The sequence below is a fragment of the Scyliorhinus canicula genome, chromosome 16 (assembly GCF_902713615.1).
Source record: "Scyliorhinus canicula chromosome 16, sScyCan1.1, whole genome shotgun sequence".
Classification (NCBI taxonomy): domain Eukaryota; kingdom Metazoa; phylum Chordata; class Chondrichthyes; order Carcharhiniformes; family Scyliorhinidae; genus Scyliorhinus; species Scyliorhinus canicula.
This window is the reverse complement of record NC_052161.1, coordinates 49,828,463-49,851,553: the sequence shown is the minus strand read 5'-3', so window position 1 is coordinate 49,851,553 and position 23,091 is coordinate 49,828,463. Positions and strand designations below refer to the sequence as shown.

The window sequence follows — 23,091 nt, the reverse complement described above, 5'->3', positions numbered from 1 at the left end:
AATTAATATAAATGTGAATAATACCAACTGGCCTTCAATCTTGTGTGTTCTTTGGTAAAACAAAATAGCTTGATAAGTCAAATATCCTTTCTTAATATACGTTTTCATGTTGTTACATTCTAAGTATACAAGCCAAGAAGACTTGGGATCTGTCAATTTTATTTACGATTTGGCAAACAGACACAGGCATCATAAACTATCATAAATACAAGTTCGATATTTTATTATGAATTGGATTTAGATTTAAATTAATAATTACTTAAAAGGCATTGTTCACATTGTGTGACTTTTAAAAAAAAATTGTAATTTTTTTCTTCAAATTTTTGATTTTATATTTTCAGATGACAAATGCAAGTTTGCCTCTAATAAGGAAGCTGGCATCTCTCAAGTTAATCTTTGTGCAATTGGCTTTGGACATGCTTGAGCTGGTTATTGCGAAAGATAAAAAGGAAGCTGAAACTCAGAGAAGGAAAGGATTGCTACAGCTAATTGTGGAGGAATTCATTAGTTCCACACCTGATTACACATCAGTAGAAAAGGTAATTCATAAACTTTCTCTACCATCCGATTTTAGCTTATATGTGAAAGTTTGCTATGGGCAGTTCCAACACAATGAGAATGTCACCTTAAGTTTATGTACACTCTGGAGTTGAAAACCTTTGATACATGTGGTAAATGAGTTTGAATTGGGAAATAAATTAAATACTTAGAAACCCCTAAGCCAAAATTAAAAATCCCTAATCTTTGGACAACAGCATGTAGTGGTAATTTAAATAATTTATTGTTACAAGTATTGGTCAGTGTGCCAATAATTAGGAGCTACCTCTTGTAGTATTTCAGCACTCTAAAAGCTGAATGTATTTCTAAATCTAGACCCTCTGGAACTTTGCATTTATTAAAACATATTTAATGATAACATTGTGAAGGCAGGTAACATTTTGAGATAACAGCCTTTTTTATCAAAAATATAAAAAGAAAGTGAAGGGTTGGCCCATAACATCCAAGCTCCAGGGCGTTGTAACTGGTGGATACCCCAAAGATGTTCCAGGAACCTCCCTGCCCTGCGGGAAAGGCCCTCGAGTATGGATTCCATGGCAATTGCCCAGGAAGTTTAAACCTCCGTTGGGCAATTGCTCAGTAATGGGAACCATCTGGAATTACAGTACAAATCACAAACTTTTCCCACTGTCTTATAGTAATACTAACCCAGAAAATGTTAGGATGCCCCCATCCCTCACGGGACTCTCTACCATCACCCCCACCCCCGTTTATCCTACTGGACACCACCAACCCCCCCCCCCCCTCCCCCCCCCCCCCCCCCCCCCCCCCCCCCCGGCAGGATCACCCTGCCCCGACTGCCCTGCTCTCCCTGCCGACTACCTCCCCATGCACCCCCTCATTGCCCCCCTCACTGAAAGCCTTCCCACTGGCCACCTGACCCTTCCCCACACAAATGTCAATTAACCCCCCTGTGGGTCTGTTGGAGTGCTGGGGGGGTGGGATGGGCAAGATTTGCATTGTGGAAGTGTGAGGGCCCTCCAATCGACATTGGGGCACCGATGTAAAACACATGCTTTTATCTATTGTTAAATATATACCCGCTTGACCCACCATCCATCGCGTTAGGGCCACACTTAAAAATCCTTGCACCAATCCCTGCCCGCGTGATTCCCAGCCCAAAAGGTCAGAGCATCATGGGGGCATGGATAAATGGACTTTCAAGTCATTAACCCAAAGCAAATGAGTTAAAATGGCCCATTTTCATTCTCCTGCCGCCGCGAGGCATGTAGCTTGTCAGTTTTTTGCCCGAGGCTCACTTCTCCACTGGATTGGCAACCCCGCCAACAGTGGGTGGCGGAAAGTCTAGCACTTAATCTTTGATGGATACTTTTTTGTGAACAATTATGTGTGCTATAATTTATGTAATTGTGTGCAAATCATTGTGTTTGTTCAGGAATGGGTGACTGTATCCGGGTCATTGGGACAAAAAGCTCTGGCTCAGCTAGCGAGTGCACATAACCTGAGCAGCAGCTCTGAAGAAATTAGGTCCAAGTGTCTCTATCTGACTGGCAGGTGTCTACGGTTACTGGCAGTACAGGTGGACCCAATCAATCCAGGTTTTGCTTGGGTTCAACAAATGCTGGTAAGATTCTTCTAATTCTATTCCACAAGCAGTCATATGATTTCTACAATTAGAAGTAACAGTGATACACTTTTAATGTAGGCTTTGCGACTTTAAAAAAATCTTATATAACAGATTTATTTTTGTCTCAGTACTTGGTTTACAGAAACAGTGCACTCCAGAATTTGTGTCTATATGAATTAAGAATAGCAGTTGTAGCTTGGGAACTTTAAGATTTGGCTTAATCTTGCATTCAGTGCAAATGTATTGGGACTGCCACCAGGTATACGTTTCATGCAGATGTTACAAATCCAGTGTGGGTGTGGTTCATAAAGGGGCTTTAGTTCCCACTTACAGAAGATGTCATTTTATCAAAATTAGAGGACCACAGGCAGCAAGTGGATAACTAAACTGCAACGCTGAAGTGCTTGGTATGAAGTCCCTGAATTCAATTATGCAGCTGTGGAGGTGCTACCTCAAGAAATGGATCAAAGAACTGGGGCGGAATTCTCTGACCCCCGCAGGGTCAGGGAATCGCCCGGGGCCTTCGTAAATCCCACCACCGCCGTGGCCGGAATTCTCCACACCTTGGAATCAGCAGAGGCGGGATTCGCATATAAGCTGAAATCAGATCGCCCCGCGGCAATTCTCAGGCCCGCGATGGGCCGAAGTCCCGCCGCTGTCAGGCCTCTCCCGCCAACGTGGTTTAAACCACCTCTGTGCCGGCGGGAGCAACTAGCGCGTTGGGCCCCGGAGTCCTGGGGGGTGCGCGGGACGATAGGATCCCAGGGGTGCCCCCACGGTGGCCTGGCCCGCGATCGGGGCCCACAGATCGGCCAGCGGGCCTGTGCCGTGGGGGCACTCTTTTTCTTCCGCCGCCGCCACGGCCTCCACCATGGCAGAGGCGGAAGAGACCCCCTGTACCGTGCATGCACCGGTGGTGACGTCGACGCTCCGGCGCATGCGCGGACTCACACCAACCGGCGAAGGCCTTTTGGCCAGCCCCTACTCCCAATCGGCGGAGCGGGAGCCACTCCGGCGCGGGCCTAGCCCCTAGCGGAGAATTCCGCACCTTTGGGGAGGCCCGATGCCGGAGTGGTTGGCGCCACTCTTCTACGCCGGGACACCCCGCCCCGCCGGGTAGGTGAGAATACCGCGCCTGGTTTCTCTATTTGAGGCTGAAGGAAACCATCATTGCTGGAGAACTCTTGGACTGTGTAATTGGGGGTGACACAAAAGGACGATGCACTGTCCCACATTCACCCCACTTTCACGGGAGCAAGGGTCTTATTGCACAGTGTGTGACTTACAGATTTTTAGAGTAGACATAAATGCTTGTGAAGAGTGGATAACATCTGCAGAACTGTCACTGAATTCGTTTATGGATTACTAATGAAATTTTAAAAAAAGAAATGAAATGAAAATCGCTTATTGTCACAAGTAGGCTTCAATGAAGTTACTGTGAAAAGCCCCTAGTCCGCACATTCCAGCGCCTGTTTGGAGAGGCTGGTACGGGAATTGAACCGTGCTGCTGGCCTGCCTTGGTCTGCTTTAAAAACCAGCTATTTAGCTCTGTGCTGAACCAGCCATGGAGGAATGGGTTGGCATGTGTGGGCATGGAAAGTGGTTGGGGTTACCGTCCCTACTCACTCAATCACTCATTCCCTTATTTGCCTTCAAGCAATAATTCAAGCAGCTTGCCTCGGGCCCTGCTAAAGTAACAGGGTTGCATTATATAGGAGTATGAAAAAAAGGTATTCACTTGGATGTATAAGGTTCTTAAGTTGTCACACTTATGTTCAACTTTAATTAAGTGTTTGTTTCGAAGTTTCATTATTTCATTTTCCATTGTTCCATTGTTGCCTGCTTTGTGAAAATTGGTAGGTGAGGCTATTCTCAGGCTAACACCACATATAGCCGGTTCAACATTACTGTACCCACTTCAAGCTGCTAATTCAAATCATGAGGACTGAAATATCTGTGCGGGGAGGCTAATTTAGTGGTTGAATGCCACTTATAAACGGTGGCAGCCTTTTCTGGACTTTCTGGCTCAAAGATAGGTATCTTGGTCAATAGCAGCAGCAACCCGGTTTGGCGGGCGGGGGGGGGGGGGGGGGGGGGGGGGGGGGGCGGAGATGGAGGGTGTTCTTTATCGTTTCTATTCTTTTTTTTGTCTATGGTGATTTAACTTAATATTGTGTTAATTTAAGTTGTTGTTGTTAATATGTTTTGTTCATTAAGGATGGGCGAATGTTTATGACTGTTATCATTATTGTTATTCTTGGTATTTTATTGTGGTTCGTTGTTATATAAATACAAAATTTTTCAATAAAAATTATTTAAAAATACATGTTAGCATTTGTGGAAGAGGTTGAACGTCATTTTGTTGGCTAGCACTTGCCCTAACAGCCTCTCCTTACAGTGGATAGTTGTTAGGGAATAATAACAGTATTAATATATATTTCAAGTTCTCCTGAAAAGCATTCTCACCATTACATGTGCACTTCCTACTGGAGCTGCGAAGAGGATTCTTGAAACACATGAGGAGACTTTCCAGAGCACTTTGTCAGACTGCACCTCACCCACAAAGAGTTATTTCAGAAATTGAGGAATTCACCTAAAAGTAAATGTTATGGTATTTTCCTTATTACATAGAATTTCTATCGTGCAAAAGGAGACCATTTGGCCCATCAAGTCTGCACCGACCCTCTGAATGACACCCCACCTAACCTACACTTCTTTTGACACTAAGAGGCAATTTAGCATGGCCTATCCACCTAACCTGCACATCTTTGACAGTCCACCCCTCGTATCTTACCCGGAGTCATTCTTGGTCTCAATGAGGAATGGTATGAGAACATGAGGCCAGACAGAGCAGCCCCATATACTGCAGGCGCGAGGGAGAAGAGGGCATTCTTTTGTGTTAAGGTACAGGATGTCTCTTCTCTTCGAGACCCCCTCCAACTGGACTGTGTGTTGGCCTTTTCCTTCAGTCTCTGATCCAACATGTCATGTGTTACTGAACGTGAGTTGGGACCAAACCAAGAGCTGGAGACAGAGGAGGAAAGGGGGGGCAACCAGGCACGACCTTGTACCAGCCTTGGAGATCACAACAGCGAGCCAGTACCGAAGGTGCCTTGGCTAACCGTTGAAGTGATCACGAAAATACGTCGTCTGGTCAAGCAACATGTCGAACCAGATTTTCTCAACCCCCATGTCCAGTGGGGTCTGTAAAGGCAGCTGTTCTGCTCCATTTTTATGCGTCAAACTCTTTTCAAGGCTCAGTAGCGAACTGCCTTGTATATCCCAGCCATCAGCGCAACAGCTGCATAAAGATGGTAACAAATGTCCTGTTTGCTGGCATGGAGAGCACATCAATTTCCCTGTTGATTTGGAATCTCAGATGCAGAGAGCCACATATTTTTCCCAATTGGTGAGCTTTTTTCAAGTGCAGGGCGTTATTGGTTGCCCCATCTGGTTGGTTTAGCTCATTGAGCTAAATCGCTGGCTTTTAAAGCAGACCAAGCAGGCCAGCAGCACAGTTCGATTCCTGTATCAGCCTCCCCGGACAGGCGCCGGAATGTGGCGACTAGGGGCTTTTCACAGTAACTTCATTGAAGCCTACTCGTGACAATAAGCGATTTTCATTTTCATTTCATTTTCATTTCATTTCATTTCATTCATTTCATCTCACCATAAAGTCTCCATATCAGCATTCAGACATCTTTGTCAACCGAAAACCCTTCCATTCCCTCAATGTCCAGGTTTTGTGACCAGAACAAAGCCTTCCATAATGTCTGGCAAGGTCCCCCGGTAACTACCATGACTCCTTTGGACTGAAATACTGAGATGTTCTTGGTAGCTTCACTCTCCTCAGTAGATTCCATAGCCCTGGGTTGACTTCAGCAGTTGATGGGGCTGGCTGCTGGTGCACAGCAGTCGTCCTATCCATCAATCGCAGTGCCAACACTGCAACCGTCCTGTTTAGCGTATGCAGTTCCTCATGTATTGTGTGGATGTCACTGTTCATTCTCTGAGCAGACAAATCCAAGCTACTGCAGGAGACTTGCATCCTTTCCTGACTGAGACATTGCTGTTACATCCACTCAGAGTGTTGGTACATTGGAGCTCATGTGGTTGAACCTCTGATATCGAGCTCATGAGGGTGATGGACTCCTCCATTTGAAACCCAAGAGGAATCTCAGGGAATGCTATGATGTACACATATTTCCTGCTTATAGTCCAAATACTGTGCCCCAAAAGGTGACTCCTGAGTCTGCACACTCTTGTCCACTGGAGCATCATTGTGAAGGAGGGCAGCAAGATAGCACAGTGGTTAGCACAGTTGCTTCACAGCTCCAGTGTCCCAGGTTCGATTCCTGCCTTGGGTCACTCTCTGTGCGGAGTCTGCATGTTCTCCCCGTGTCTGCGTGGGTTTCAGGTGCTCCGGTTTCCTCCCACAGTCCAAAGATGTGCAGGTTAGGTGGATTGGTGGATTGCTAAATTGCCCTTGGTGTCCAACAAGATTAGGTGGGGTTAAGGGTTATGGAGATAGGGTGGAGGTGTGGGCTCAAATAGGGTGCTCTTTCCAAGAGCCGGTGCAGACTCCTTGGGCCAAATGGCCTCCTTCTGCACTATAAATTCTAAAATATATGAACTATGATCCTCGTTTGAGAGTGACTGTGTAAAGATTGCTCTGCTACCTGCAGCATGCAGGAAGGCCTTTCCTTGGAGCTCTGTGTGGATGAGCTAAGTTGCACACCTTTCCACAACGCAGTAGGTCATTGAAACATTTTGTGGGCTGTATCCAAAGGCTGAGACCTTCCAGCTCTTCCCGCTGGAGGGATCTTACAGACCCGCTAATGGCGCATCCTTGCTGTGGGTTTCCCAGCAGCGTGGAGTGGATTTAATGGGAAATAAGGTTTAAAGCGACAGAGCCAGAAGATTATCATCTCCCACTGCCAAGAAAATGCCACAGGGAGACCAGAGAATTTCGCACAAGGTTTCTGGTGCTCTCCTGTTTCTCTGACCGCAGCAGAAATTTGAAGATAAGCCTTCTTGGTGGTGGCTGAAGGATTGCATTGGCCTGTAGGTACATTATTGCTCTCCTCTTCAACTAATATTTACAGCTCCTGACCTATGATACATGGGGCATTTGGACCCATCTCTTCATTGCAGCGTCTACTCTGTATGACAAATCAATATAAATGAAAGGCAAAAAGGGTCATGTGCCATGCAGCATACAATGCTCTCATTCACTTTTGCGTGCTTACATGCACTAAGCATTACATATCATCAGTGAGTAGTGGAGGAAAGCTCTTCACATAAATACATGGTGTGATGGCTTCCGGTGTGCAAGGTTACAGAAAAGAGCTCTTTTTAATCAATACGGGGTGGAATTTTGATGAAAAGGTGTAGGTGAATGTTGGAGGAGTACTTTCCCCCAGGAATGGTATGTCTCTTGGTTACCAGACCCGCAGAAACAGTGAAAGATTTGCTGAAGCAGCAGCAGACAAAAGCCTCTTCCAGCATGCAGGCGGGGGAAGGGCGAGCTTAAAGGCCTCAAGTTGACTTGACGGCCTTTATTAAAGCTGAATTCTAGCAGCAGAGGGAACAACTGTGAAAATATCTCACCAAGGCAATTGAAGAAGCGGTGATGGCTAACTTCCGGTGACGGCGGGCGGGAGGCAGCCGCGTGTTAGAGGGCTCCCATTCGGGAACGGCATTGTCGGGGAATGGCGCCCGGTCCTAGGGGCAGCGAAGGCCAGAAGAAAGCACAGGGAAGGGATATGTCGAGGTGCAGTAAGAAAACGGCTGTGAAAACAGCTGAAAGTTCGTCGGGGAGTAGAAAGGTTACCACGGGGTCACCAAGGAAAATGGAGGCTGGAGCACCAGGGGAGGCCGCATTGCTTACGGCTGAAGAAATAACTACGGTAATGGCTGCGGAATTCGAAATGCAGTTTACAAAATACATGGAGACAATGAGGAAGGAGATGAGGGAGGTTTTGAGTCTGCTGGTGGAGGAGGCAATTTCCCCGGTGACAACGGCGTTGGCGAGCGCAGTGGCGGAGGTGCAGGAGCAAGGGGAGGCGCTGAAGGAAGTGGAGGAGACATTATTGCAGCATGGTGATCAACTTACGTCGATGGGGAAGGAGATGCGCAAGGTGATGGAAATTAATAAGGATCTGCGAGGAAAAATGGAAGACCTGGAAAACAGATCCAGACGACAGAATTTGAGGATTATGGGGCTGCACGAAGGAGTTGAAGGGCCGAGGCCGACTGAGTATTTTGCTGCAATGCTGGCGAAACTATTGGGGGAGGGGGAGGATCCCTCCCGGTATGAACTGGATTGGGCTCATCGGTCGTGGAGGCCTGTACCAAAGGAGAGTGAGCCACCAAGGGTCGTGACTCTGTGCTTCCGTAGGTACAGTGTGAAGGAGAAGGTCCTGTGCTGGGCCAAGCAGAAGCGGGTGGTGCAGTGGACTGGAGCTGGTATACGTGTATACCAGAACTTTACGGTGGAGCTGGCGAGGAGGCGGGCTGCCTTCAACCGAGTGAAGAGGGCACTGTACATTAGCAAGGTGCAGTGCGACATTGTATATCCAGCGAAGCTGAGGGTGACTTACAAGCTCAAGGACTTTTATTTTGGAACGGTGGAGGCAGCGGAGGAGTTTGCGAAGGTAGAAGGACTGTGGCAGAACAGAGAAATTGAGAAATGAGCATGTGCCGATCTAACCTCATGACTGTATTTTCTTTTTTTTTTGTTTGTTTGTTTCACTGCGTGCGGGTGTATGGGCTAAAGGAGCCGGTGTTGTATATATTTGGACAAGGGAAATGGGGGGACTTGCACTCGAAGTGAGGGCTCCGTGGGGTGTAGGTTGGATATGCAGGGTTTGTGTGCTAAAAGGGGATTTTTGGGCTTTCCTAGGGTCGGGCAAGGGGGAAAGGGACCCAGGTGGGGGCCTCCACACTGGCCGGTCTAAGCCGGCTAGTGAACGGGAGTGAGGTGGGGGGAGGGGCTGCGGCCATCGGAGCCTGGCAGAACAGGATCCAGGTGGTCTAGCTGGAGTGGAAAGTTGGGGGAAAGGAACCGAGGTTAGGGGGAGGAGTTTTACAAGAGGCAGTGGACGGGAGGAGTGGGGGGAGGGGGGGGTTTACAACTCTTGGGTATCATGTACGGCACTCTTTCAGAGGTTGGACGGCGTTGAGTGTGGGGGGGGGGGGGGGGGGGGGGGCTCTATGATGACCATGGGCGGTCCCGGACTCCTGTTTTCTTTTTCTCCTTTGTTTTTTGTTTCCACCGTGTGTGGGTTTGTTATATTGGATGCATATCTTGACAGGTGGGCCGTTGTTTGGGGTGGTGGGAGGATGGGATCGTTGTTATTGTCAAGGGGATTGATTTTGTATTTGTTACCGTTTACTGTCTGTGTGTGGGGTGTAAATTTTGAAGAAAAATGTGAAAATGGAGAATAAAAACATTTATATAAAGAAAAATACATGGTGTGATGGATGTTGTGGCTATCATTGCAAAGTAGCATACTGTTTCCTGTGATCACTGACAGTTCGAGCAGCTTACTTGCTCTTAGTCATATTGCCATGCCGTAACTTTGTGCAAATGTGAGAGACCTGGTCAAAGGAACATCCTGATAGATGGGTGGCAAGAGGGCAAGTTGATGTACAAATAACCACGGCAGTGTTCATCATTCATCCACTGAAGCATAACAGCGGAGTGGACTCGATGGGCCGAATGGCCTTACTTCCACTCCTACGTCTTATGGTCTTATGACGGCAAAATATCTTTTCCAGGTACTGTTACCAAGACAATACTCCATGGCTGTGTCTTACGAATCCACTCAATTCAGTCAATGCTTCGGTGCAGTATACTATACGGAGCAACAATTAAAAATATTTCTCTGGAAAGCCCATGATGGGCCATCTGTCCCAAGGTCAACTAACAATGGGGAAACAGGAACAGAGTTCCCACTCATCTGACATGTTGGTGACACCTCGAGGGCAGAGCGATTTCACAGTGGACTTCCAAACTCACAAGTTGGCCTTCATAAAGGCCCACTTTCATACTGCCCAAGTGGTCCATTTTTATACTGCCCAAGTCACCCAATCTGCGCCGGGCCCTCCTCCTTTACAGTGCTTCGGGGGCTGGCTGCCCGTCACTTATTATAACCTGCATCCCTGGACCGACAATCTGGACGGAATTCTCCTTCTCGCTGCCGCGTTTTCTGGCACGTTGCGCCCCCGCCGATAGCGGGATTCTCCTTTCCCAGGACCTGCTAATGGAGTTTCCCATTGTGGGCCACCCCACACCATCAGGAAATGCACGGACATGAGGGCGCTGCCAGCGGGGCGGAGAATCCCGCCGTCGGAGAATCCTGCAGCTGATGTTTTGGCTGCATTTATTTATTTTATTTTCGAATTTACAGTGCAGAAGCAGTCATTTGGCTCATCGAGTCTGCACCGGCCCCGGAAATACCCCACCTAAGCCCACACCTCCGCCCATTCCCGCAAACCAGTAACCCCACCCAACATTTTCGGACACGAAGGTCAATTTATCATAGCCAATCCACATAACCTGCATAATCTTTGGACTGTGGGAGGAAACCGGAGCACCCGGAGGATACCCACGCAGACACAGGGAGAACATGCAGACTCCACACAGACAGTGACCCAGCAGGGAGTCGAACTTCGGACACGAGTTGTGAAGCGACAGTGCTAACCACTGTGCTACCATGCCACCTTAAACTTACTGTCAGGATTTGGGCATTGGGTGTGTAGAGCTGCGAATTCTCCAGACTCTGCGATCCCGATGTGAGAACAAAAATTCAGTTCTGAGTATCAAGTAATTATGTTTTCAGCTGAAACCAATTTTGAAAACAGTCGAAAGAATCTCAAAATTTCAGAGGTGCCAGCCACTTAAATGGCATGGCTCCATGAGCACATGCCGAGTATCTGGCACCAAATGGGTTTATCTCTTGACTCCCCAGAGCGTTCTTCACATAGACAAAGCAGACGTCAGGAGTGTGAATAAATACTTTCCACTTGCCTAGATAACTGCAATACGCAATGTCAGGCATGGAGCGACACTCACACCTTGAGAATAAATATTAAAAGGAGGACCGGCAGAAACCCTTTGGAATTTCAATCTGCTGCTTGGTTTGTACTTCATTGGTGACAGTGAAAATAATGCCTTTTCAACAATTAGATATATATTTGCAATTGCAGATTTATGCTGTGTCAAGTACTATATTTTTATAAATTTTTTTTATAGCAAGACTTAGAGGAAAATAAAGCTCACCTGCCAAAGCAAGCCAAATTTACAGAAGACAATGAACAAATTGAATCAAAAGTCGAGCATGCAGATCTGCAGCCCGCAGCTCAGGTGGAAAGTGAGCATGTTGATTCAACACATGAGATTGCAGATTTGCAGTTTTCACCTGAGCAGATAGAAAAATGTGTTGCGAAGGCTTCAAGTCTCAAGGTAAATTCTACTTTCGTTCAATGTTGGTTGACAAAGAACATAAGGAACGGAATTCTCAGAACCCCCGCAGGGAGTAAATCCCACCCCCGCCGTGGCCGGAATTCTCCGCCACCCGGGAATCGCTGGTCGGCGGGCCCCCCGTGACGATTCTCCGGCCCGCGATGGGCCGAAGTCCCGCTGCTGTCAGGCTTCTCCCTCTGGTGCCGGCGGGAGCAGGTGGCGTGAGCGGGCCCCGGGGTCCTGGGGGGGGCGCGGGGCGATCTGACCCCAAGGGGTTGCCCCCATGGTGGCCTGGCCCACGATCGGGGCCCACCGATCGGCGGGCGGGCGTGTGTCGTGAGGGCACTCTTTCTCTTCCGCCGCCACCACGGCCTCCACCATGGCGGAGGCGGAAGAGACCCCCTCCACCGCGCATGCGCCGGGGTGATGTCAGCGGCCGCTGACGCACCGGCGCATGCATGGACTCACGCCGACCGGCGAAGGCCTTTTGGCCAGCCGTGCCGCCGGTCGGTAGAGCGGGAGCCACTCCGGCGCGGACTTAGGCCCTAAAAGTGGGGAGAATTCCAAACTCCGCATCTTTGGGGGGGCCCGCGCTGGAGTGGTTCTCGTCACTCCAGTACGCCGGGACCCCCCGCCCCGCCGGATAGGGGAGAATCCCGGCCAAGGAAAGTCATGGATGAGAAAGCTGACTAACGTTCATTATTCTGGCCTCAGACTCCTATCTCAGCATCCAAATATATTTTAAACATGCTCAATGTCTTTATCTCCACCACCCCACTTGGGAAAGCATTCATTTATCTTATAAGTGTTACATTTATTTTTACGAATTTAAATTTGTCTTTTGGCTCAGCCTTCCTCATTTACGATCGAAGTAATATTTTGAATTTACCTGATTGTTGCTATTTATTACTACTTCTTCTTCGGCGATCACTCGCTAATGAGTTTGATCGTCCACCTAAGAAACCCCTTGTTAGAGGTCTTGGGTTCTGTGGATTCTTGTAGGACTGACAAGCCTAATCCTAGCACCGCAAATTTGATGCGTACTGGCAGCTGTTTCCGGGAGGTGGGATTCGTCCTTGGACTATAGATCGTAGGTATTCTTTTCTCAGGCTCCATTGGGTGTCCTCGAAGAATTGCGTCTCTTCTCAATCAAGAAACTCCTCCAAGTAGGTCTCTACTGAGCAAGGGTCTCCCTGGCATTGATGTCAATGTTACATTTCGTGAGGTAAGCCTTTAGAGTGTCTTTGAAGTGCTTGCGTTGTCGTCCTTTTGTTCAGAAACCGCCCTTAAGCTTTGGAAGTCAGGACTCTGACACCTTAAGCACTTGGCCACCCAGCTGAGTTGGCTTCAGATGATCATGGCCTCGATGCTGGTGCTCTTGACTCCTTCAGGGACACTGACATTGGTACGCCTGTCCTCTCAGCTTATGCAAAGAATCTGTCTGAGTCTTCTTGAGGTTGAGTGAGACCAATTATTTGGTATACATAGAACATAGAACACATAGTACAGAAGGAGGCCTTTTCGGCCCATCGAGTCTGCACAGACCCACTTAAGCCCTCACTTCCACCCTATGCCCGTAACCCAATAACCCCTCCTAATATTTTTGGACACTAAGGGAAATTTAGCGTGGCCAATCCAACTAACCTGCATGTCTTTGGACTGTGGGAGGAAACCGGAGCACCCAGAGGAAACCCACACAGACATGGGGAGAACGTGCAGACGCTACACAGACAGTGACCCAGCGGGGAATCGAACCTGGGACCCTGACACTGTGAAGTCATAGTGCTATCCACTTGTGCTTCCCAAACCGTATTTCTGCAAAGTTGTCAAGTAAGGCTCGGAGATTCTCTTCTGAGAAAGTGGAGATGGCAGTTATCCACATTCCGGAGTTCCAGGAGCAATGTCAGTGTCGCTTTGTTCTTGGATTTCAACCGGTTGAAGTTGAAAGGTTTTCCATCCATCCTGCCGATGATGTCCACTCTACTGGGACGTTTGTTCTTGACAAGGTGAAGGATGGTGGCGATGAAGTTCAAGAGAAGGGTGGAGCGATGACACAGATAGACCTGCTTGACCTCAAATGTTTCTGTTTTATTTTCGTCGGTGGGGACTGTGACCAACATCTAGTGGAGGAATCAGAGGATGTTGATGAATTTCTTTGCACAGTCGGCTTTTGACAGCACTTCCCAATTGACTGAGTATAAAACCTTGGTCAGGGCGATTAAGGCCCTGTGATGTGATGTGATGTCAAGTGATGTTACTACTGGGATTTCCCCGAAGATGCCAAGTAGTGAAAATCACGTATACTCTTTGATGGTTTGGCCAGAAGCCACACTGCCTTTCTGGAAAGATTTCTTCAGAGACTGGGAGAAGGCAGCTAGCAAGGATGTGGGCGATGATCTTCCCAGTGATGGAAAGTCGGGAGATTCCTCAGTCGTTCCCACAATCCGCACTATCTCTTTTCTTGAAAATGGTGGCGATTACGGCATCAGGTCGGCAGGAATTTCTATCCCAAATTTTCAGCAACAGACGACGGGTGATCTCTTCTCCCCCAAGTTTGAAAATCTTCACTGAGATCCCATCCACTCCTGTGGCTTTACCATTCTTCATATGTACAATGACGGCTTCGACTTTGTCCACACTTGGTGGGAATCATGATCATCTTTGATTGGGAGTTGAGGGATTTCCTCAAACACTTCCTCATCTACAATTGTACCATAGTTTAGGAAATGTTTTCTCCATCAAAGGCTGATTTTTTTCATTGTCTGTCAAGAGGGTTCGGTCCTTCCAATGCACTCGTTTGAGGCCTCGGGTATTGGGTCCATATTTTGCCCTTGAAGATCCCCCGGGTGTCATGCTTGTCAGCGAGGCATTGCAGCTCCTAATCTTTCTCATCTTCGTTCTTATTGTCCTAGTTCTTCTTCGTACCTCCATCTTGGCTAATTGATGAGTTCCCCTCTTCGCATTGCTGATTATGTCGCAGAGAGCATTCCTCTTCTTGACGATGAGGTCTTTGATGGTGTGGTCGTTCTTGTTGAACCAGTCTTGATGTTTCCAGGTCTTGTAGCCGATGGTTTCTTCACAGCCTGATAAGATGGGTGTTTTCGCTCTTTCCAGATTTTCCCCACTCCATTGCAATTGAAACTTCGGAGATTTTACAAAATACATTGTTGGAAGTTCACCAGCATGAACTTTCATTCACTAGAAGCTGCTCAACTTTGATCTTTTCTCTGAGCTGTTACTTCATCTTCCGCTCCATCTGGCGGAGTTTGATGGACATAGATAAGCAGATGAGCCGAGTAGTCAGTTTTTTACTCAATTGACTGAGTAAAAAACCTTGGTCAGGGCAATGAAGGCCCTGTGATGTGATGTGATGTCAAGTAGTCATCTGTACTCCACATCTTTATGCTGAAGAGGGCACCCTCTTGATCTCCAGATCGGACGATGACAAAGTCGATTATGCATGATCATGGATGATCTTATCATTCTTTGGAATGTTGGAGAGGATGCTACCCAGGGTGGAGTATTAGCATTCATTGGACTCATCATTAGTTTCAAGGGTTCGGGCAAAGGCACTCAAGACCATTGTCTGCTGGTTATTGGCAAGTTGTAGTTAAAAGGTCATGAGGTGCTCGTTGTTGCCGACTGGGAGCTCCGAAAGTGGGTTAATGAGTTTGTTCTTGACAGCAAAACCAATTCCATGCTTCCTGGCCTCAAGTTTTTCTCTCCAGAAGAAGGTGTAACCAGCATCTTCTTCCATCAACTGCTCTTCGCCTGCTCTTCGCCTGCTCTTCAGGTCTCTTAGAGGGCAGCGATGTCAGTGTTGAAGTGCTTGAACTTCACGGGAACAAGGGAAGTTCCCCATTCTGGTCTACTGTTTTGCTCATTATCTACGAGGGTTCATACATTCCAGGTTCCGAAGCTGAGTTTAACTTTTCCACCCAGGTTGGGCTTAGAACAGACTATTTTTACGGCACCTTTTTTAGCCCTTTCCCCATGTGGGGTGAGCAGAATGGATCCTATAGACGGCTGCTCAGTTTTGAAGAAAGCTGCTGACACACTCTCCTGTTCCTATTCCAAGATAATAATAATCTTTATTAGTGTCACAAGTAGGCTTACATTAACACTGTAATGAAGTTACTGTGAAATTCCCCTAGTCGCCACACTACAGCGCCTATTCAGGTACAATTCAGAATGTCCAATCACCTAACAGCATGCCTTTTGAGACTTGTGGGAGGAAACCGGAGTGCCTGGAGGAAACCCAAGCAGAAACGGGGAGAACGTATTGACTCCATATAGACAGCGACCCAAGCTGGGAATCGGACCCGGGCCCCTGGTGCTGTGAAGCAACAATGCTAACTACCCCCCTCACCACCCCTACCCCCCTCACCACCCATACCCCCCTCCAACACCCCTACCCCCCTCCCCAACACCCCTACCCCCCTCCCCACCACCCCTACCCCCCTCCCCACCACCCCTACCCCCCTCCCCACCACCCCTACCCCCCTCCAACGCCGCCCCCCCTCTCTCTCAACGCCGGTACCCGTCCCCTCTCTCTCAACGCCGGTACCCCCCCCTCCCAACGCCGCAACCCCCCCCCAACGCCGCAACCCCCCCCAACGCCGCAACCCCCCCCAATCCACCCCTCTCCAACGCCGCTACCCCTGCACTCGCCCTAGGTCACTGAACGGCGTCAACCATCATCAATGTTTGACGCCGTTTTAAAGCTACTCTGTTTTTCGCCGACGTGACCCGTGGCCACGTCGGCGGGAATTCGGCCCATCCGGCACGGAGAATGTCTGTCTGTTAAAAATCAATGACATCCCGCCGGCGCCAGCTGTTTTCAGAGGCTGCCGGCGGGATTTGAACAACGCCGGTTTTTGGCCGCTCAGAGAATTAAAAACCCGACGGGAGCGGGAATAACGCCGCCGCCGGCCGATTCTCCGACCCTGCGTGGGGTCGGAGAATTTCGCCCCACAACTGCACACTATGCTCTATACAACTGTAGCAAGACCTCCTTATTCCTGTACTCAAAACTCCTTGCAGTAAAGGCAAACATACCATTTGACTCTCTTGTAGTGCCTGTATGTTAGCTTCCAGTGAGTTATGACCAAGAAGTCCGAGGTCTCTTTGAACATTGACACTTCCCAATCTCTCCCATTTAAGAAGGAGCTTTTCACACTAACTTTATTTCAGTGTTAAGCCTACTTGTGACAAAAAATATTATTATTATTAGATACTCCTCATTTCTGTTTTTCCGTAGGAATGCCTTTGTGTATCTTTTGTAGACCTGAACTTTTTTATTCTGATTACAGAGAACTGCGTTGAATGTGTAGCAAAAAAAGCATTTCTTTTCGACCAACAGGTTCAAAAGAGCCTCATTCCAAGCCTCGTCATTGAACTTTGCTATGAATATATAGACCAATATTTTAATAGTATTTTTTTCAAATTTCTTTGTTACCGTGTATGGTTTTGTAATACTTTCATAAGCATACTTCAAATGACAGAATTAAGTTAAAATTTATTAGCTTGTTTGTTGTTTCTTGTTGATTTTATAGAAAGAACGAACCATTGCTCGGATATACATGGCTCATGCCAGTGAAGTTTTACTCCAGTCTATGAATCTGGCACTAAACAACAATCTTACCAATATCTTAGGAGCAGCTAGTCTTGAAATGGTTGAATGTTTTGGCCAATTTGATACAGTTTCAGCAAGCCAATACTTAGCACTACATCAGGTATTGCAATTTGTTATCATTCATGCATTTTAGCTTTTTATGACCTTGTCTGGCAGAATAGATTAATAACGATACTGTACATACAATATGAAATTGCTAATTAATTTTCATCAGTGAAACTGGACAAGCATATTGTTTATTTTAAACATAGTGTTCAGTTTTAATTACTTCATCATCTGTCATTTAAGCTAATATTTGAAGGATATGGAATAAAGTTGTTTTGAAAATCAAACTTACTAGTGTGCCAAACTCAGAAATAATAATGGGAATTTTCCACTTCTGATTACTGTTCAACCATGTAAATGTATTGTCTATTCCCAGGTCTATAGATCCCTCTAGTCCTTCCAATTTCAGTATTTGCCACGTCGACATTTCTTAGTTATTGGCGATGTCGATATTCCTTGGTATTTCAAAATATTGTGGCGTAAAAAGAGGATCATGTTTTTAAAACAAAATGTTTTAAAGCACACAACTATACAGGTACAGCGGGTAAAATTTACTGTCCCCAGCCCTGCCAGCAGGACCTTCCAGCACTACCGATGGACCGCAGCGCCCCCCCCCCCCCCCCCCCCCCCCCCCCCCATCCCCATCACCATAGGTTTCTGGCAGCAGAGGGTGTGAACAAAGGGAAACCCCATTGACACCAGTGGGACCAGAAGATCCCGCCGCCAACCACTGGTGGCCTATCTCCGCAGCCATGAAACACGCCACGGGTTGGGTAGAAAATCACGTCCACCATATCAGGAATGTGTTCCGTAATCTTGTTATTTTGAAGAAATACAATATAGGAATAGGCAAGAGGCATTCGTAAGAATCTAACAGTTAAACACACAGGACAAGAATCAGGGAATCAGGTCAGAAAGATATGAAGAAAAATACAGAGCAAATAAAAACACTGTATAATGGGAAGATGTGTAATTCTTGACCTCCTTCAGGAAATGAAGGCATGTTGGAGTTTGGAATTTGCATCGCATGATTAATCAGAAGGAATAGAGTTAATGGTGAACTACGTTTTGTCATTTGTTTCATTACAATATACCATTTAGAACGTAGAACATAGAATGGTACAGCACAGAACAGGCCCTTCGGCCCTCGATGTTGTGCCGAGCAATGATCACCCTACTCAAACCCACGTATCCACCCTATACCCATAACCCAACAACCCCCCCTTAACCTTACTTTTTTAGGACACTACGGGCAATTTAGCATGGCCAATCCACCTAACCCGCACATCTTTAGACCGTGGGAGGAAACCGGAGCACCCGGAGGAAACCCACGCACACACGGGGAGGATGTGCAGACTCCGCACAGACAGTGACCCAAGCCGGAATCGAACCTGGGACCCTGGAGCTGTGAAGCATTTATGCTAACCACCATGCTACCGTGCTGCCCCTAAATTTAAATGTGTTTACTTTCTAATTAATATTGCAATTCTAACAGAATACTTATATCTATACTCATAGAATACTTACAGCACCAAAGAAGCTAATTGGCCCGTCAAGTGTGTGTCTTGACTGTTTGCAAGAGTAATCCAGCTAGTTCCAGTCACCTGGATAGATAAGGATAAATAATTGCCCCAATTATTTAATAATCTAAAAAATATTTTTCACAAAATAGGTGAAATGAATAAAACATTCAAAAAGTTTAGTTGCAGATGCTATGGGGGCTAAGTGAAATAGCTCTTGAAATTGGATGAGGGATCACAAAGTTAATCTGTGCTTGTTGACTGCAAAGCAGGAATTAAGCCAACTTGGCGTTGCTTGCTGTCCAGGCATCACTAACCATGCTGCTGATTAACTTAGAGTCTGAGCAGGTATATGGCTAGAACATGGCGCCTCATATTGAATCCCTCTAAAACCATATCCATTGTATTCCACCTCCACAATGCAAGCGCCAAAAAAGAAAATCCGTATCTACAGGGATGGCTAGAAACTAAAATATGATTCCAAACCAACATATTTAGGAGTGATCCTAGATAGAACTCTGTCCTTCTGGGAACATTTGAAGAAAAAGGAGTAAAGGTCAAAACCAGAAACAAACTACTGACCAAACTTGCTGGATCTACATAGGGTGTGCTGCCACAACACTCTGGGCCTTAGCACTTGCCCTATCATATTATGCAGCAGAGTACTGGAAAAGGTCATCACACACAATTTACACTCAATTGAATGCAACAACGTGCATCATAACTGGAACTCTTTACTCAACACCCCTCCCCTGGCTTCCTTTTCTTGCAAACATCACTTGCACATCCATCCACTGAGTGGCAAAAAAACACAACTATCTGTGCTACACCTCATTTTCCACTCCATGATGACCTGTTCGACCTACTTACTGCCTGCCTTCCATTTCAATGCTCCATGTGGAGCAGCCTTCCTGAACAAGGTCCACCAGTAGACATCCTTTGGATCAAGAAATGGGAAACACGGAAAGTCACTAACAGGTTCCTTGTGACAAATCTGTCAAATAGCAGCGTTTGAACTTCCCCTGCCACAGTGTTCCTTTCTAAGTAGATTCAGGACCTCTGTGCAATCAATCTCCACTACTGGGGTCTCAGTACAAACTTGTTATGCATTTGCAGAAAGAAACTCAGAGCCATAACCTTCTCAGAGTGGCATACCGACCTAAATGCGCTAAAATTCTTAAGTACCTGTCTTCCTATCTTTTTGAATTAGGCTAGGTGAGATTCAGGTGGCACAGCAGGTCCCTAACTCCAGCAGCAAAGTGTAAAAGAAGTGGCGTGCTGGAGGACACCCCCCCCCCCCTCTTTGATAGCACTTGCTGCCATAAATGAAAATGAAAATCGCTTATTGTCACGAGTAGGCTTCAAATGAAGTTACTGTGAAAAGCCCCTAGTCGCCACATTCCGGCGCCTGTTCAGGGAGGCTGTTACGGGAATCGAACCGTGCTGCTGGCTTGTCTTGGTCTGCTTTCAAAGCCAGCGATTAGCCCTGTGAGCTAAACAGCCCTGTGAGCTAAAGCAGATGAGTTTAGAGGTCCCATTGAAAATAATAGTGTTTAAGGTTCGTGGATGGGTGTGGGTGTGTAAGGTTTAGACATGGGTGGGGAGTGTTCAATTTGGGAGCTTCAACATTAGGAGGTTGCTCGGTTGTCGGGGTGGGGATCGGATTTGTAGAGGTCGGATTTTGGGGGAGCTTGGACATCAGGGGCAGCTGAACATCACAACATGGTGGGGTCGGATATTTGCGGGGGTGGTGGTGGGGAGTTGTACATTCTTGGAGGTATCGGACATTCATGGGTGGGTGCACAATGGTGAGTGAGGGAGCAAAGTTGCATGGGGGGGGTGGGGATCGGATCAGGTTGGGAAGGGTTGGAGGTCAGCCTGGGGAGTTGGAAATCTGGCTGGGTCAAAGCAGAGCCCGGGTTCAGTTGGGGGTTTGGTCAGGCCAGGTCGAAGGGGAGTGGAGTTTGGAAAAGCAGGTGGGTCGGGTTTGGTTGGGTCAGGGTGTGGAACTCAGGTTAGGCCAGATTGGGAGAGAGGGGGTTTGTTCCTGTCAGGGAGAGGGTTCGGGCCGAGTCAGGGGAGGGTGGGAGTCAGATTAGGTCAGATGGAGGTTGGGGTTGGGTTGGGTGGGTAGGCAATCTTATGAAGGTGAGGGGGGGTTAGTGTTGGGGAATACTATGTGAGCGTGGGGTGTTTAGTTTGGGGCGTGGAGTAGGGAAGTTCCCTGGAGGAGTTTGGGGTGTCCTGTGGGGTGTCTTGTTCTTTAAAATAGTTGCATTGAAATTAGAAGTGCCCTTATTTTTCTAACTCTTTCAGAGTAACTATTCGTGTATCACTGGCAGAACCATCCGAATATGGTGATTTAAATCATCTTGTTGGATGGATCCCAGCACAGTGCATTTATCTATGGAAAGTTAACTCTCTGGACAATTGCTGCATAAATCCTTACGTGGGAACCTCTGAGAGGGATTCCCATCGGATCTTTGGGGTACCCCCCCAATACAACACTGGGGACCCAGGAAGTTACGGGCCAGGCAATGCTGCACATTACCGAGGAGTGAGTGTACTTTCCACAGACTAAACAGCAGGCCAATCACCTTAAACTTACCCAGTGAGGAGTCTATTGCTTAGCTTAGGAGGATGCATTCACTAAATAAATAAGCAATGAGCACCAGTTAAAGTTAGCCTGCACCTCTTGAAGGGGATTAAAACAGAAAATATTGGAAATGCTCAGCAAGTTGTGCAGAAAGAAACTTTGGTAGTAGGGAGGATGCTGGAATCTATCATCAAGGAAGAAATAGCAAGGCATCTGAATGAAAATTGTCCCATTGGACAGTCACAAAATGGGTTCATAAAGGGCAGGTCATACTGAACTAATTTAGTGGAATTTTTTGAAGACATTACCAGTGCGGTAGATAACCGGGAGTCAATGGATGTGGTATATCTGAATTTCCAGAAAGCCTTTGACAAGGTGCCACACAAAAGGTTGCGGTAGAAGCTAAAGATGCATGGCTTTAAGGGTAAAGTAGTAGCATGGATAGAGGATTGGTTAATGTTTTCAAGATAAAGATAGATAGTTTTGTGAAGAATAAAGGGTTATGTTGTTCCTGCGGGAAAGTGGAGCTGAGTCCACAAAAGATCAGCCATGATCTCATTGAATGACAGAATAGGCTCGAAGGGTCAGATGGCCTACTCCTGCTCCTAGTTCTTATGTTCTTATAAACAGTGAATGTTTCAGGCCAATGACCTTTCCACAGAACTGGGAAAAGTTAGATCTACAATCGGCTTTGAGAAATGGGTGGGAAAACAACACAGGGACGGTCTGTGATAGGATGAAGGACAGAGTCTTCCTGGGCCAAAGCAAATGGTGAAGAGCAAGAAAAGATGTTAAGCAACAAAAGATGTACACAGAGGAGGTGTAAGACTGAATGAAAAAAAAATTGGGGGAAAACCAAAGAGGAGAAAGCAAATTGGGCAGAGACTGTGGTCTGAAATTATTGAATTGTATTGTGTCTGGAAGGCTGTAACGTGCTGAACTGAAAAGTAAGATGCTGCTCCTTGAGCTTATATTGAGCTTCACTGGAACAGTACTGTCGGCTCACGGTAACATCTCTGTCCTTGACAATTTTGCAGGATCTCACAGCAGTCAAGCAATTTGTCCTCCTGTAGATTGCTAGGATTCCTGAGGCACTGCACCAGGGGAATGACAACAGTTGATGAATGGGAAATTGGGAGTGTGGCTGTTGCATTAATATAAATTATTCATGAACCAGGAGCGTCTGTTAAGGCAGCCCCCTCTCTTCTTCCTCCTCCTCCCAACATGCTCCTTATTTGCCTGTTTATTTTGGGAGGAATTACAGCTATGCGCACTCACGAGTGACCAGATGGAGATTCTTGGAGTTTTAAAAACAGCCTTTGTTTCAAGCTATAGCATGGGAGCTAGTCATCCACCATGTGGTCTGCCAGCTCCCTGTACAATGGAATACAGCATAAATTATACCTTTAGACTTGACTACAAGCAACTAATGTATACCAGCATGGTAGCATAGTGTGGGCAACACGGTAGCATAGTGGGAGCAGCACGGTAGCATAGTGGGGGCAGCATGGTAGCATAGTGTGGGCAACACGGTAGCATAGTGGGCAGCATGGTAGCATGGTGGTTAGCATAAATGCTTCACAGCTCCAGGGTCCCAGGTTCGATTCCCGGCTGGGTCACTGTCTGTGCGGAGTCTGCACGTCCTCCCCGTGTGTGCGTGGGTTTCCTCCGGGTGCTCCG

The 23,091-nt window shown here is 47.1% G+C and overlaps 1 protein-coding gene across 4 annotated transcripts in view; it reads left to right on the top strand.

The window, feature by feature from the left end:
- LOC119950709 (cilia- and flagella-associated protein 46) overlaps positions 1 to 23,091 on the top strand; it is a 365,535-nt gene that overhangs the window by 260,896 nt on the left and 81,548 nt on the right. For all 4 annotated transcript variants that reach the window (XM_038773375.1, XM_038773376.1, XM_038773374.1 and 1 more), the window contains 4 exons: positions 342 to 539; positions 1,955 to 2,143; positions 11,406 to 11,615; positions 17,171 to 17,350. In XM_038773375.1, coding sequence (XP_038629303.1) covers positions 342 to 539; positions 1,955 to 2,143; positions 11,406 to 11,615; positions 17,171 to 17,350 — 777 coding nt within the window. The remainder of the gene's footprint in view (positions 1 to 341; positions 540 to 1,954; positions 2,144 to 11,405; positions 11,616 to 17,170; positions 17,351 to 23,091) is intronic.